Source organism: Periplaneta americana, chromosome 16, assembly GCF_040183065.1.
Source record: "Periplaneta americana isolate PAMFEO1 chromosome 16, P.americana_PAMFEO1_priV1, whole genome shotgun sequence".
In the NCBI taxonomy this organism is placed as follows: domain Eukaryota; kingdom Metazoa; phylum Arthropoda; class Insecta; order Blattodea; family Blattidae; genus Periplaneta; species Periplaneta americana.
Genome location: NC_091132.1, coordinates 150,319,972 through 150,336,638, shown reverse-complemented (window position 1 = coordinate 150,336,638; position 16,667 = coordinate 150,319,972). Strand labels below are relative to the sequence as shown.

At 34.4% G+C, this 16,667-nt stretch overlaps 2 protein-coding genes across 11 annotated transcripts in view; one reads left to right on the top strand and one right to left on the bottom strand.

Moving 5' to 3' along the window:
- The window catches only part of LOC138691322 (uncharacterized), a 259,737-nt gene that overhangs the window by 43,250 nt on the left and 199,820 nt on the right, over nt 1-16,667 (top strand). The window lies entirely within an intron of this gene.
- LOC138691317 (zinc finger protein ZFP2-like) overlaps nt 1-16,667 on the bottom strand; it is a 499,579-nt gene that overhangs the window by 449,601 nt on the left and 33,311 nt on the right. For 2 of the 9 annotated variants that reach the window (XM_069813186.1, XM_069813185.1), the window contains exon 5: nt 475-10,316. The exons of 4 other annotated variants lie outside the window; for them this stretch is intronic. In XM_069813186.1, the coding sequence (XP_069669287.1) occupies nt 9,134-10,316 (1,183 nt within the window). In that variant the 3' untranslated portion in view covers nt 475-9,133. Of the gene's footprint in view, nt 1-474; nt 10,331-16,667 lie in introns of those variants that run through there. 3 more of the 9 variants (XM_069813184.1, XM_069813183.1, XM_069813187.1) reach the window with 3 other exon arrangements.

The following is a 16,667-nucleotide window of genomic DNA, read 5'->3' as shown; positions in this document are numbered from 1 at the left end:
TTATAAATTCTCACGCTCCTACAGAAGAGAAAGTCGATCATATAAAGAATAGTTCTATGAGGAATTAGATCATGCTTTTGATCAATTACGTAGATATCAACGAATATTTTATTGGAGATTTCAATGCTAAAGAAGGAGTTGGGTTAGTCCACTTTGCCACATCAAAAAATTTAATAAAATTGTCCAAAGTACAACATTCCCCCATAAGGATATACATATACCGTAGTTTTCCCTAACTATAGTCCACAATTTTCATATTTTTCTTTGTATATTCAGTAGTACTATATATCCAGATTAAGTGAAATTTTGGCTTCAGACTCTTGTAACTGTATATTAAATAAATATTGAAATGTGTTTGAAATTATTTAATTACAAGTGTTAAAAAAAATAATAAGCGTTGGTACTGTATATAGCTGTATTCTGAGTTGCCCAACTATGGTCCACTCATATATTCATGCTTGAAAGCGTGAATGGACAATAGGTGGAGCTGTAATTATTCGTAAATCAATACATTGAGTTTCTAATTTAAGGGCAGAAACATAATCCAGCACAGAAATAGAAAAAATTAATTAAAAGTACATGGATTCTTTACATTAGTACACATTGCACAAACACAAAATAAACAAGTGAAATCTGAAAGTCATTTTCCTGCAATAATGAACAACTACACTCACCGGGCCACTTAAAGTTTCTCAATTTTTTTATGAGGTGAGAATCAGAAAACCCATTTTGAAATGAAGAAAACATTGCTTCCCAGAAAAAAAAAACTCTTTTTTATTATCACTTTCGTTATTATTTTAAACGCCAAACAATGGACATAATTAAAAGTTGTAAAAACTTACAAATTGTATCAATTTTCTTCCAAATGTTCAACTGATTTTCTGGCCACCCAGATGTTCCTAATAGTGGGTATTGCCTCTATTCCATTCTTTCCTTAGAACATTTCGGAGTTGCTGTAAGTTGCTGTGAGGAGTTAGACGACTTCTAACTCGCTTCCCTAGCAGTCTCCACACATGTTCAATAGGGTTTAAATCAGGACTTCTTGCTGGCCATGTCATTCTATTCAATCCAACGTCGTGAAGGAACTCATCCACGATTCTTGTAGCATGAGGGCAAGCATTGTCATGCATTAACAGGACTTTTTCACCAATAAGTGGAGCATATGATACCACAAGTTAAATTAGAGCTTCTTCGATGTATCTTGGAGCAGTCAAAGCACCTCCATTAATGAAAACAAGTTCTGTATGAGCTTCATACGAAATGCCACCCCATACCATTACTGATCCACCTTGCAAACTGACGTCAACTGAAGGTACATGAAGAAAAACGTTCTCCTTCTCTTCTCCACACTCTTTCACGTCCATCTGTAAACTAAATCTCGATTCATTTGTGAAGAGCACTCGTCGCCACTCCCCCAGGCTTCAATTAGCATGACTATGAGCAAAACGTAATCGTTCAACATGATGTTGCTGGAGGAATTCTGGGACTTTAGCTGAGCTTCTGGAATTCAGCCCACATTATTCCAGACATCTTCTTACAGTTCTCACACTCACGTTAACTTGTCTTATTTTCTGGAGGGCTCTTCTGGTCTCAATAGCTGTGGAATGGCGATTTCTTAATGTGTTTAGGACAATGAAATGGTCGTCACGAGCCGAAGTTACTCGTTTTCTCCCTGAACCGGGTCTCCTGGAATAACCTCTTGTCTCTCTAAAGCGATGGTACACTCGTACGTTCGATCGAGAAATCCCAAGAACTGCAGCCACATAACGCTATTCCTATCTTCTATCAATGCAGCCACTTTTGCTGAATCAGTAGGATTTAGTGACATTTGTATACAATGAAATACTCCAATACTGCCTCAAAAGAGCTTACCAGTCTGTAGACTTCTTCAACTTAGCTTGAAATGAGTCCGAGAAGTTTAGACACAATATTGCAAGAAGAACGATTCTTCTTTTCAGATCATTGTTGGCTATTACGTATTCAGTATTATATTGTTACGTATCACAAAATAAATGAATAACTAAATGAACCTAGCACACCTACAATTATTTAAAAAATTCCTACAATTTTAAAAAATTTTAAAGAAAATGTAGTTAACCCTGTTTTTTTTTTTTTTTTGCCGGTGAGTGTATATTAAGGAACAAAAGTACGGTATCAAAATAAACTAACACATTCTCAGCAAAATATTATGCACATAAATTCACTGATAATGTTTATTTATCATACTGAGAACTACATTCAGTAGGCTTATTTCGATCCTTTGAATCTCCACTTCCCTTGTAATTCTGAAATTGAAAATAGACTTTTTCGAGACGCATTTGGGGTCTTCAATTTGTTTTATTATGTTTTCCTTTCTATAGAATAAAATGTCTTCCATTTCTCGCCATCTCAGTAATTGCCGCTTCTTACCATACATGAAACAGCTCCATTGTTCTTCACTTCCAAAACTTTCCCTGGCCAGAATTCCTACTCATAAGTAAGTACCATATAACTATATGCCTTTAGCATTAATTTAACAGATTTCGTCTTCTTTTCCACATCTGACTCACTGTCCGTAAATATGGAGAGAACACCGGAAACATCATAATCTGTATCCAATTCAATTTCATCGCTCTCATAGTCACTTACAGGGACGGTTGTTTTCCTTCTATCCTAAAGTTTTCGTTTTACCGGATCATCATTCGTGCTAGTACCATTGATCTGGAACAGCTTGTTTCTTTATTTACTGGACTATAATGTTAAATGGTGTTTTAGAATATACTCAGGTGCCGTATTTGCAGAAGTAAATAATCACATTGATCACATTTTATTAAAACAAATATTTCAAAATGAAATACAACTATGGTCCACGAAAAATTGTGGTACATAGTTAAGGACTGACTTCTAGCCTTGAGGTTAAACATTTTTCACGCAGATTCTTTTACCTCTGCCAGTCTAATTGTTACGTTAAAGTAAACACTGCATAGCCAGGTTTAATTGTACAAACAATCATATATCTATTACTTACCAGTTCTACAGAGAAGAGCTTAATAAAACAGACAAACACAAACTGAATGATTTCTTGTCTTCACACATTCAATAGAACGATGCACACTGACTTTGTTAAGGATCCATATCATTGCCACGTGTAATGGTAGATGGAAGCATCTATGGGGAACATAATTCCATCACAGTGGCGCCTCAAATGGCAAACACCGAACTCTTGGGGAACTAAGTAGAATATAATGCGTTTTGGACCATAGTTATGGGAAATGACGGTACTTGAACTTCTGAAGATGAACTGACACACAACCAAATCACATTTTGATAGATAAACGGAGACATACTACTTAGTAGACATTCGAACTTTTGGGGGGGGGGGGCAGACTGTAATTCTGACCATTATTTGATAATTGCAGACCTAAGAGAAAGACCATCAGTAGCCAAGCGAGTAGAGCAACAAGTTAACATTAGTACATTCAATATTCCGAAATTTAAATACGAGTAAACTAAGCAGCATTATCACGTCGAAATTTCGAATACTGTAGGTTTGCTGCTATAAGAAGTTCCGACGAAGTTGAGGAGTTAGATGTTAATAGCGTGTGGGAAAATATTAGAGATAATATCAAAATTGCAGCTGAGCAGAGGATAGGTTATTATGGAACTAAGAAAAAGAAACCGTGGTCTGATGAAGATTGTTGCAAGGTAGTAGAAAGAAGGAAACTGGCAAAATTGAAATTCTTACAAGATCCAATCCAGGCGAATAGACACAATTATTTCAATGAAAGACGGGAAGCAAGTCGTACACTTAGGAATAAAAAGAGAGATTACTGGAAGGAAGAACAGACTGAGGTAAAAACAATTATTAAGAATAACCACATTTGAGATTTATATAAGGGCATAAACGAATTTAAGAAAGGATATCAGCCATGATAAACTTGATCAAGGATGAGAAACGTAACTTGCTTGGAGACTCTTATTACATCCTGAACTGATGGAAAAACTATTCTGGGAAAAACTTAAGTGTACATAGGCCAAAGAGAAATGAAAATACAAACTGCTGAGGCTTTTATATCCGAACCCACACTCTCTGAAGCCGAAATTGTGATAGAAAAGATGTAAAAGTACAAAGTCTCCAGGTATCCATAAAATTCCAGCAGAATTAATACACGAGGGTGGAAGCGCATTATCTGGCGAAATTTATAAGCTCGTACTTGCTATTTTGGAAAAGAAAATTAATAATAATAATAATAATAATAATAATAATAATAATGATTTATTTAACCTGGCAGAGTTAAGGCCATACAGCCTTCTCTAACACTGAACCAGGAGTAAAACTGCGTTACAAAAAACGCTACAAATTTACAAAGTACACTACAATTTTACACACAAAACTGAATAAGTAATAATAATAATAATAATAATAATAATAATAATAATGATAATATAATGTAAACAACAAGTGAGTAGAAATCAGACATAATACATATACCAGACCAATGGAAGGAGTCCATAATTGACAAGCAATAAGAGATGACGTCACAGAAGAGGAAAATTATTTTAACCTATTTTAACCTAATATAAAACATGGAATGTAAGCGGGAGTTTTACAACATTGTATTTACAATATGAAGTGTCCACGTCAGGCAACGGACTCAATCTAAAAGGTTTCTCCTTATGATCCCATAATGTTTCAGGCCTGAATTACTGATAACTGGCTAGCCATTATAGCTTGCACTATTACTGTACATATGGCGCAAGCTGTTAACATGCAATTCAACACTGTACAGCACCGAAAAAGTACGCGTATTGTAGTACAGAACAAACAGCAAATAATAATACAAACTGGATGATCGACCTTCGTTTCCATATCACTTTCAGTTAGTATTTTGAGCGGTGACGCACTATTACACGACCTCCATGTTAGGTCATGACGCCTCATTGCAAAGGTTCTTTATGGAACCCGCTTAAAAAAAAAAACACATTATTTGGCGATAACCTTTATCAGTTTTCCATCTGCTTCAAATATCGTATTGCCTCAGAGTATTTGGAAAAACAGAAAATCTACCATCAATGCATATAGAACCTACAATCTATGATTTTGCATTTGGAAGAAGTCATATGTTTGTGTGGCCGGAACATGAGACTAAGAGAGGGGCTGATGAAACTGCAACTTGTGTACTAAAATTTGTGGAGACACTTTAAAGTCGAGGAAAACATTTGTTCCTGTACACCGATAACTGTGCTGGTCAAAACAAGAATGCCACTATGATTACTCTTTTCATGGCACTGGTAACCAATGGCTATTATGAAACAGTCACACATATTATGTCACCCACCACCAGGTCATACACGCCTGCCAGAATTTCCAGACTTACGCCTTCAAGACAAAAGATTTCTTTGCAGTTTCATCTCTTGCGAATAGGTGACAAAAAGAAATATTGCCATTGATAGAACAATCCTTAATTTCAGGAACGCCTGCTCTTTTCAAATAACACGTTCTGATCCATTAAATTTGAAATTCAAAAACTCATACACCGATTCTAATACATGGCACGATTTTCCCTTCAGAAAACAAGGAGAACAGTCTATACAGTTACTTGCATCCATAACTCAGAAGTGCGACATCTTACTGCCCATAACGAAAGGAAAATATGATGACCTTAAAAGCCTGCTTCCATACATTCCTTCTGTGCATCACGAGTTTTAGTCTCAACTCACAATGCCTTGAGAGTAACCTATGTTCATGTTGTGTGCAAACTAGAGAGATAGCTATGTCATAAAGCCCCTTGTAAAGTCAGATTATTAAACATAATTACGAAAACAGTGGTATTAACAAAAATTCCGTGCTAAATAACTTGTAGTTGATACAGTGTCATTAAATAACCAACTTAAAAGAAATTCCTCAATCATATTTGCCAAAAAATAACTTTTGGGGGAATCATCCCCCTATTATTTATTCGCTCGATTTCATACTCTCTCTCGCTATCATAATATTAATACTCGAGCACAACGCGATAACACGCTAGAAATTCCACTTCACGCATCGTCTCTGTATTCCTCATCCTTCACTGTTGCTACCTCTCGTCACTGGAACTCTCTGCCGCCTGAAGTCAAGGGCTGCCGAACATTGAATTCTTTCAAATCCAAGTTAGAAAATTATCTTATGACGAGTTGCCAAACTAACTTACTATTATGACAAGTGTTGTATTGCATGTTTCCACGTATTCACATTTTTTTTATGTTCTAATGATATTCAACTTATTTTATATTTTTGTTTTCATATTTTCCGATAATGTTATATCTCTAATGTGATAAGTTGAGCTATATATAATCTTAATTTTCCTTATTGTGTGTACTTAGAAATATTGTATTCACTGTATACTTTGTACTGCACTATTTTATTACTACTATTAGTATTATTATTATTATTATTATTATTATCATTATTACTATTCTTCTTTATTATTATTATTATTATTATTATTATTATTATGAATAATTGTCTTTTTTTTGTATGCCTCATTTATTTTGACCTGCTGTTCACATATTATTATGCTTTTTTCTGTCTTTCTGTATGTTATATATTATGTCTGATTGCTTCTTATTTGTTGTTTATTTTTTATTATTATTATTATCTTATTCAGTTTTGTGTGTAAAATTGTAGTGTAATTTGTTAATTTGTAGTGTTTTTGCAACGCAGTCTTTACTCCTGGTTGAGTGTTAGAGAAGGCCGTATGGCCTTAACTCTGCCAGGTTAAATAAATCATTATTATTATTATTATTATTATTATTATTATTATTATTATTATAATGATCACTCAACATCCAATGAGACATGGAGCGTGGTGTGTGTGTGTGTGTGTGTGTGTATGTATGTATGTATGCTACATTCAGAACGCGAAATCCGTCAAAACCCGAAGTTTCTAGGCAATTCTAGTTCTAACAAAGCTCTTACGAAATTCTACTTTTCACTTACGTAATTCAGTTACATCTAGAAATAACTATGTCTCTTTAGGAAATTCTAGTTTTTATAATATAATCAAGTTAGATCTTGAAATAACTAATTGTTGTAATGATTTCAGTACGTGTTTGTGCTTTATTTTTGAAGACATAAATTGTTACTTCTTGAGGTTGTGGGAAAATCTAACTCCAACTATGAATTTCAACAAATGAAATCACAGACATTCTGGTAGGACTGAGGTATGGCTTGTTCATATTATGCAGTCAGAAGCAACCTCTTACAACATGCCTGTAATACACAAGATTTTTCGTTTGTAGTAAATCAGTATCAGTCGCTACCAAATCGTATCGACTTTCATATGTACACCCAGTCGTTTTTTGTGTCTGTGAGACTGTCTACTTTGACAGCCTTTTAGTGCAATTTCTACAAATGGCTCAGGTAACGGTTCGTATATTTATGTACGTTTATGTAAATATAAATTGGAAAATGCCAAATGTTAAATCATCGAAAAGTGCGGTGTTACAGGAATGGATTGAGCATATACTAGGACTCACCAGTGATACAGAGTGATTTTTTGTCAATATTTTAATAAACTAGTACTGTAGAGTTATTAAAAATATGTATAAAGAGGATGAACTTGAAACAATAATTAGACAGATGAATGCAGAGCAGGAAAAAAGAGAAGCGTAAGAGGAAGAACAAGAACAATAAATAATACTATACTAGTTAGTACATCGTCAAACATCTCGCTAGCCAGAAAGGAAGCCCAAGAACATTCAAAGAAACAGCTGAAAAGAATGAAGCTTATTTCCGATGCAATGGATCCTCCAATTCGTATAGGATGTAACATCATAATACGATTCCAGAGGTCGACAGGGGAAAGGCTGACTTGCGAAACCTCTTAGGAGTCGTGCTTGAGAGAAATGACGACTACTTGTACAAAACTGGAACAAGGGATGGAATTTTGAATAAACTATATTGCAGGTAGGTTCATTGAACTTTAAAAACTGATAGTGTAGTTAATATCAACACCCGGTACATAACATTTTCTTTCTTTCAGATTTGAATTTGATGTATGTCAAATTTTTTTTGACACGAGAACAGGTCCAGATGCAGAAATTTTGCTAAGGACTGCAGCAAAGAAAGAAGCCATCGGAAACGGACAAGGGTTTGGCCGTTGTGCTTGCAAAAAAAAAAAAAATTGTATTTCGAAGTGGAACTTATCTGTGAAAAAGAAAATTCTCTGCAACCCTAAACGTCGCAATAGGATGCCTTGTCGCAACAAGTGAGACAAAAAATAATACTGAGTTCAGTAACATAATTATTCGTATTTCAACATCCCATAACATAATTATTTTTGTAATAAAACTATTTTGTGTTTCAACAAGAACAGCAACAATGATAATAGTAATAATGTTCATGTGCAAGTACCAATTTCCTAAGATCTTTTAAATTTATTTCTAGATGTAACTCAATTACGTAAGTGAAAACTAAAATTTCCTCGGGTTCTGACGGATTTCACGTTCTGAAATCGTTACAACGGGTTTTTAATAATAACAATAAATTATTTCTAGATCTAACTTAATTATATTAGTAAAGGCTAGAATTTCCTAAAGAGCCATAGTTTAAATGTAACTGAATTACGTAAGTGAAGAATAGAATTTCCTAAAGCGATTTGTTACAACTAGAATTTCCTAGAAACTTCGGGTTTTGACGGATTTCGCGTTCTGACTGTAACATATGTTTATATATATCAAATATGCTGTTGCTTAATTTTAAAGATATAACTAAATAATAATTAACACATTAAATGACACGAACTGGACTGAAACATAAACTTTAATCAAATATGATTCGCAGACATTTCCAAACTTTGCTTTTGCAATTTCTCGTAATTTTTAATAATGACACCACTGTCTTGCCCCAAGGCACAGAATTAATTACCTACACCTATCAGAATCACTTATGACAACAATTATATTTAAAAGGCTTCTCGCCAATGTGGTGTTCATGCCTCATTAGTTTACATATCGAAAAACACCATAAACATTGCATTTGAAAGGTATCTCGCCTGTGCACAGGCGTTCGTGGATTTTCAGACTCCTATTCGCCGAGCAGCATTTACAAAAAAAATTGGACTTAAAAGGTTTGTTGCCTATGTGCAGAAGTTCACATGTCTTCTTACGCTTCTCAACTAAAAGAAACATCACAATCACCGCTTTCCACAGGTTGCTCGCCTATGTGCAAAGTTTCATGCCATTTTAGTTCACTCGGATCTGAGAAACATTTACCACAAAGGTCACATTTAAAAGGTTTCTCGCTTCTATGCAGGCGTTCATGTTTTCTTAGAGAACTCGACTGCGAAAAACACTTACAACAAACATGACATTTGAAAAGTTTCTCGCCTGTGTGCACACGTACATGTGTTTTTAGGTGACTCGAACTCGAGAAACACTTACCACAAACATGACATTTGAAAGGTTTATCGCCTGTATGCACACGTACATGTGTTTTTAGGTAACTCGAATTCAAGAAACACTTACCACAAACATTACATTTGAAAGGTTTGTCGCCTCTATGCAGGCGTTCATGGTTTTTCAAATTACCCGAAAGCGAGAAACACATACCACAAACATCACATCTGAAAGGTTTCTCGCTTGTGTGCACACGTTCGTGCCTTCTATGATTACCATAATCCGAAAAACACTTACCACAAACATCGCATTTGAAAGGTTTTTCGCCAGTATGCAGGAGTTCATGCCTTCTTAAACTACTCGACTGCGAGAAACACTTACTACAGACATCACATCTGAAAGGTTTTTCGCTTCTGTGTACACGTTCATGCCTTCTAAGCTTACCAGACTCTGAAAAACGTTTACCACAAACATCGCATTTGAAAGATTTTTCGCCAGTATGCAGGAGTTCATGCCTTCTTACACTACACGACTTCGCGAAACACATTCCACAAACATGGCATTTGAAAGGTTTCTCGCCTGCATGCAGACGTTCATGACGTTTTAGACTACTCGATTGCGAGAAGCACTTAGCACAAACATCGCATTTGAAAGGTTTCTCGGCAGTATGCAGGAGTTCATGCCTCTTCACATTACTCGACTGCGAGAAACACTTACCACAAACATCGCATCTGTAACGTTTCTTGCCTACATGTTTGTGTAAATCCGCCTTCAATTTTGCCGCACTTGAGAACAGTTTTTTAGACATTTCGAATTGCAATTCCTCCTTATCTTCATGAATGCGGTCATGTTTTCCTGAGGAACCTGAATTCTTGAGAATATCATATACAGTCTCGTTTTTTTCACGTGCAACACCGTCGGATTCTGATGATACAGTCCTCTCACAGGTAGCTGCAAACCTGACAAATATATACTATGAGTCAATAGAATAGTCGCAACAAATGTCAAAGTAATGAACCCACAAACCAAATCTGATCTATTTCACCAGAAGGTACGTTACCATTACATACATTGTTGTAAATGGATCATTTTCTGAATAAGGTACTATTTATTATCACTGTCTAGTAAAAACGTCAGGAAAAATATGTTGACTTTTTTAAGTGATTATTAAATTAAGTCACTAAGAAGCGAGGGATTATGGAAAATGTTACTGAATATGTCTTCATTTAAAGTATATTTCGGCTATCCAAACAGTAATAACGTCTCTCAGTGGACTGTTCCCACACCCGATCTGTTAATTGTCAAATTTTATTTAAAAATGCACTGTTTCAGCGAATAAAAATAATATAAAGTATCAGAAATCTATATCCAAGAAAAATTTCGGCCTTTCAAAAACTGAACAGGGTTATTGAATTTAAAAATTTGTCCCTAGGAAACTGAATCTCCCTATATGACAACTATAACAGTGCGATAAAATGTTCATAGAGTGCAGCAGTGTGTGTCTCTGGAATTAATGAGAAAGGAGACCATAATGTTTAACAGCGAAAGCTTGTCTTCACCAGTGTATCTTGAGTTGTGGATGTTAAATATCAATTATGATTTTGAGTTTCGCAAAGTTCTTCCTCTATACTCAGTGGTCATAATAATTAAGGTAGGAACCACTCACTAAATGTTTTAGTCCAATTCTGCGTGTGTATTAGTATGTAATTCAAATGTATGAGAGCTACCAATGTTGTAACCTCAAAACTAAAGCAATGAAAATGAAATGCCTAATTTTCTCTGCTCTGTGGACATTACTTCCGTGGACTAAGCTGGTCCATGGTGGATAATACTGTACACGGAGAGTAAACAAGTTTGAAATTAACTTAAGTTTGTGCTTAGAATTATGTAATAGCTTAAATATTTTATCTATAGTTTTTGTTTATCTTGCTTTGTACAGAACAATGACACTAATAAAAAAGAAAAAGCCCAAAACGTGGGATGCTCAAATTCAGAAGAAAAGAGAACACAGAACACTTACTGTGAGACAATCTAGGCAGAAGATACAGTTTCCCTGGAAAAGAATGAGACGATTGAATATTCCGAAGTCTCAGATGTAAAACATTGCGCATGGTCAGACACCAGAGCACTAATACACAAGATAACGAATATTGAGTTACTTAGATTCAGGGTATTTGGTTTGTTACTAGCATCGTTCCGAAATTCACTTCAAAAACTGCAAAAAAAATATGATATCACGTAAATAAAAGATAAATATATACATAAATCGTGTAGTTAAATCGACAATGGACCTTCATGATTAGATCGACACTCTGCACAGAAAGGAAAGCTTTCGTGTCGTTGCAATAGCTCAGACGCTAAGACTTCTGCGTGTTGTGTAGAAGAGAGCGAGTTCGATTCTTAGTCTACATCAACGATTTTTTTTCTAAATAACGTTGAAATAGCTAAGTAACGTTGAAATAGAGTTTTTACAAAGTCCTCAGATTAAGTGTTAATGATCAGAGACAATACAAAATTACAAGTTATAATATTATAAACGTTTATCTGATGAATGCATATATATATATATATATATATATATATATATATATATACATACAATGTAAATGCATATATATTAAAAACTAACAATTAAAATGAAATTAAAAATTATTCCTAAGCCACACAGACTAACTTTTACAAAGGTTTAGAGTCCTTAGGCAATGTCATTTGGTGAGTAATTATTACAATATTTTATTAGTACCTTTCCCATATGTGTAATAAATGCACTCGCACAAAACAATTTTTGTTAAAAGTGTGGTTTTGGATTATTTCATTCTCACCCCTGTAATTGATTTTAACTGTTTTATTTACGTGTTTGCAATAGTGTTTAATTTAATGTGCATTCAATGTCATTCATGTTATAATTGAATGAAAAAGCACTGTTGCAGTTATTGACTAATTACATAAAATAATACTAATTATTAAATGCATCTGTTAAGTAACTAATTGCAGTATCTTTTGCACAATCTTGAATGTTTAAGTTATCAATAATATTTCTGTACTATATACTATAACAAGTTAAAGGAATTTGCAATAGATTTGGGATCCTCTACTTTATAATCACTGGTTTTAATGAAAAAATATTTTCTTCCTTAGGATATCTACAAGTTTAACTTTAATAATATTCCGAATAGCTTTAATTGCATTATCTGAATTTTGTATTTTTCTATTCAAATGTGTTCTATTTCCCTCTGTCATAATTTTTTTTTTATAAATTACACTGTACTTCTTGTAGTATTTAAGAACATGAGGATCATTACATTGCAACTCATTACATATAGATTCTTCTTTTTAATACATGAGATTTTTAAGTCCCTGCGTTATCTACATGTTTTTACTTTTGAATTTTTTCACAACAATGAGTGGAGAGCATCCACTGAAGTGATTCTGAAATTAAGTGAAAAATACAATACATTTTCTCTTAATATCACTAGTATCAGTAACATATACGCTTTTCCAAGATTCATTTTGTAGATATAAATGTAAATAATCACTAGATACAGCATTTTCGACCCTTTTTTAGTTTTTAAATTAACATTTTGAACCTGTTCAGTAACATTGGAAACAGGATTTGTTTATCATGTTCATACAAGCCATTGATTATAGGTTCTGTAGAATAGGAATTCAGTCTAATTCTGTGTACAAAACTTTTATCAATGACTGTGCTACTTCAGCTTGTATGCTGGTAGGAAAATGACTCTACGACTAAGATTTCCAGTTTCAAGGAAAAGTTCCGAGAAATAATCTATGTTTATGTCACTACAGATCACAAATTCCTTATGAGATTTCTAAAGTATTTTCTTCACAAATTCAATATTGGCTATAAATATTAATAAATATTAAGAAATATGAATGATTGTAGTTAGAAGTCTGATTTACATTATAAAAAGCAAGAAGTTACATTCCTCGGCAAGATTCGAGCTTTCGATGTTTGGTTTTATCGTCCAACGCATAAGCACGGACCTATTCAATGCTTAAAGGAGCAGTCCGCGATAAAATTCCATATTTCGATTATATTATAGGATGTTTACCAAAGCAATCCTTGGATTAACGGCGTTTGTCGCATCGCTCTACGCCTTTTAGTTTGCGAAATATTAAAGGTCTTACTGCAAGCTCTGACGTCATAACCACTGATCGCTTCATAAGACTGCGTTGTAGTTCCATTTGACATACAGCGTAGAACGAGTAAATATATATTCATTCGTTATAGTCAGTTATTATTAACACACTTAGGACCTATCACATGCATAATACTTTAATAATAATAATAATAATAATAACTTACCCATTTTGAATTTCGTACTCATAGTGATTAGAACAACTTGGGTCTGGTAAGGGTTCAAACTGAAAAGGTTTAATATGTCGACCCATTATAACCAAGTTAACGCCTTCACTGAGTGAGTGAATGTATGTGAGACGTGAAATATTCGTTATGAATGGACTGCAAATACGTGTTTATCTCACGTCAATAATAAATTAGTACATGGTTTATATTATTCTATTGCGTCATAGATGTTGAGTCACACGGTTTAGGCACGAAGCTATGTTTGGGGGAACCTCTAAAACATGTGGATCATCGAATTGCGGCAGTTGATTACCAGAACTACTTCCAAGACATTTTTCTGTATAGTATCTTCTCTCCACACATTTTTCTTCCAGCTGTATGTTTTGTTTTCCACCCATCGTTTAGTGGCTTTAGAGTACAGGAGTCTGGAGACAGTTGCATCTCTTTCCAAGTTGTAATTATGGTCCATTATCGCAATCATAGTTCTTGTTACCATTCCACCATAATATGGAAGTGTTTTCTCTTAGGAGTGTAAAGCAATCTCTCGTTATGATAAGATTCAAATTTGCTGGTTTGACAAAATTGATTAGTCTGATTTACGTCTTTTAAAAGGGCAGGATTACATACAACTTTTTTCAGAGCATTGTAATCGCTGGATCCAGGTTCGATCCATTCCCTCTCACTATTGTATGGGTGAATGTGTGCACATTTTTTATTATGTCTCTGTTTCTCCCCATTCGTGTATATTACAAACATGATTTAATATAGAAATGAATCTGTCTTCTAAGTCGTCAGAATCACCTTCACATGTAGCACAAGACCACATAGGTGATTTATGATGTTCTCTTTGCACATTTGTGTGGCGGCTTTAAGCTTTTTGCCATGTGCCAAATGTGAAATTGATAGCATCAATTTTCTAATTCCTCTATGGCGGTCCGATAGAAAGAGGGTAATGTTCATTTTTTCTATTAGGCGATCTAGAACTTTTTCGCATGCTGCTTCGCTACAATTAGACCTTTTTGCAGAACTACGAAGTCTATAATCTTATCTGAATCAAGGTCCATTACATTGTAAGTCACATATTTTGCACCGCGATTCGCACGTTTTTATATTTTAGGGAATTGAAAAGTTGTTCATGAATCTGAAAATAACTACATCTGCTGTTGGTTCTACGAATTTTGAAATTATTTTATAAAATGTTGCCTTGCCAATGAAACATAGTTGTAAAGTTTTTGAAAAATTTTCAAACAATTTGTATCTTATATCGCACAAGTATAACGCAGAACTCACTGCTATGCTTCACCTCTGTTCAGACTTCCACTCCCAATTACGGGCATTCAGGCACACTGCATTAACTTTCAGCAATGGTCCTATTGTTTCTACCAAATATTTGTAAAAGAGGAATGACAAATATTACAGAAGAAAAACAAAATTTGTAACGCTGACCAGAATACAACAAAAAAAAAAAAAAAAAAAAAAAACTTTTTGACTCCCTATTTACTTTCTGTTTCATGTGCAGCTTCCTCGGAACCTGATGAATTAGAATTTGAAGTCTCTTCTTCTATTTGAAAATATGTCTCTAAGTCAGTTTCTGCTCCCCCACATCTGATTCACCACACACATTTCTTAGCGTCTCGCACCCTATCTCACACTGCACAGCTTTGTTTATATTAGGTTCCTGTGAATTTTCAGCCTCATCGAGAACTACACACACGTCAATATTTTCAGCTATAGATGCATCACTGCAACTTGCTATTACTTCTTCGACGACCTTCTTTCATTTATAAGCAGAGGAGCGCGTAGATCAGAACTGTCTTGGGGAGATTCTCCTTTCAAAAATAGGAAAGGGACAGCATTTTTCTTAATTTTCATAGGAGTTCTATTGTCTTTCATTAAATGTCTTTTTAGTAAAGACGATTCTTCAAAATCAGTTTCACGGAAATGACTGGAACACACAACAGTAGTTTGTGCGAGATCGTGCGTATTTGCTTGGTTTCTGCACAAAACCAATCCACGGTAAGTCTAAAATTCCACATTCAGTATTCCCAACCTAACACAACAATTTCCCTCTTCTTACCGCTTAAGTGACATATTGATTTTACTCCTTTATGCTTTTAACATATTATTTTTAGAGACGTTGAATATGGTAATAATTATAAATTGGAAACTTACCACTGCAATTTCACCTAAATTGCACTGTTAATTATTGGTTTTAAATATTTGCAAAAATTAAGTAAACTCTACAACTCCACTAAAGTTACTGCATTCGTGATGCATGTAACATTAAGGAAGCCGTTTGTTTTAAGTTCGCATTTATAGACTGGGGGGGGGGGAAGACAGACGTATATCACGGCCTGCTGGAGTATAGTAAACACAGAAAACATTTTAAAGCAACAATGTTGAAGATAGATATTTTTGTTTTGCAAATTTGCCGTCATTGAACAGAAACCAAGATGGAGATTTCATTGCAACTAATTAGAAATTCCTCTTTCAGGTATGTAATAAACGATCTTCGCACAAAATAATGTACGATAAACGAGCGGTATGTTTTCTTTCAATTCTCGGAAATTAAAAAAGCTCAACTACGTTTCGCTTTTTCAGACTTTTCCTCGAACATGAAAACTTCAACATACCGGTCTTGTAACGCATATTACTATTTCGATAGTGTAAAACCTTTCTGTTGATTTTCTTCACACATGTTTTAAATCTTTGCAGTAACTTTTCTCTGTTCGGAAATACATGAAATGATACCCCTTCTCCATGTTCTGTTTTTGTTGTTCCCTCCGAGCACGAAAAATCACAACACCACGGCATTTTAAACTGTATTACGATACAATTTCTTCTGTTTAGTCTACTGTAGTTCAAAATCGTTCATATAAAAGAAAATACATTGGTATGTGTTGGTTTTATGATTAAATGGCAAAACATGACTCCACACAATCATAACTAAGTCCGAAATTCTGTTCACGTTTACTACGGCGAG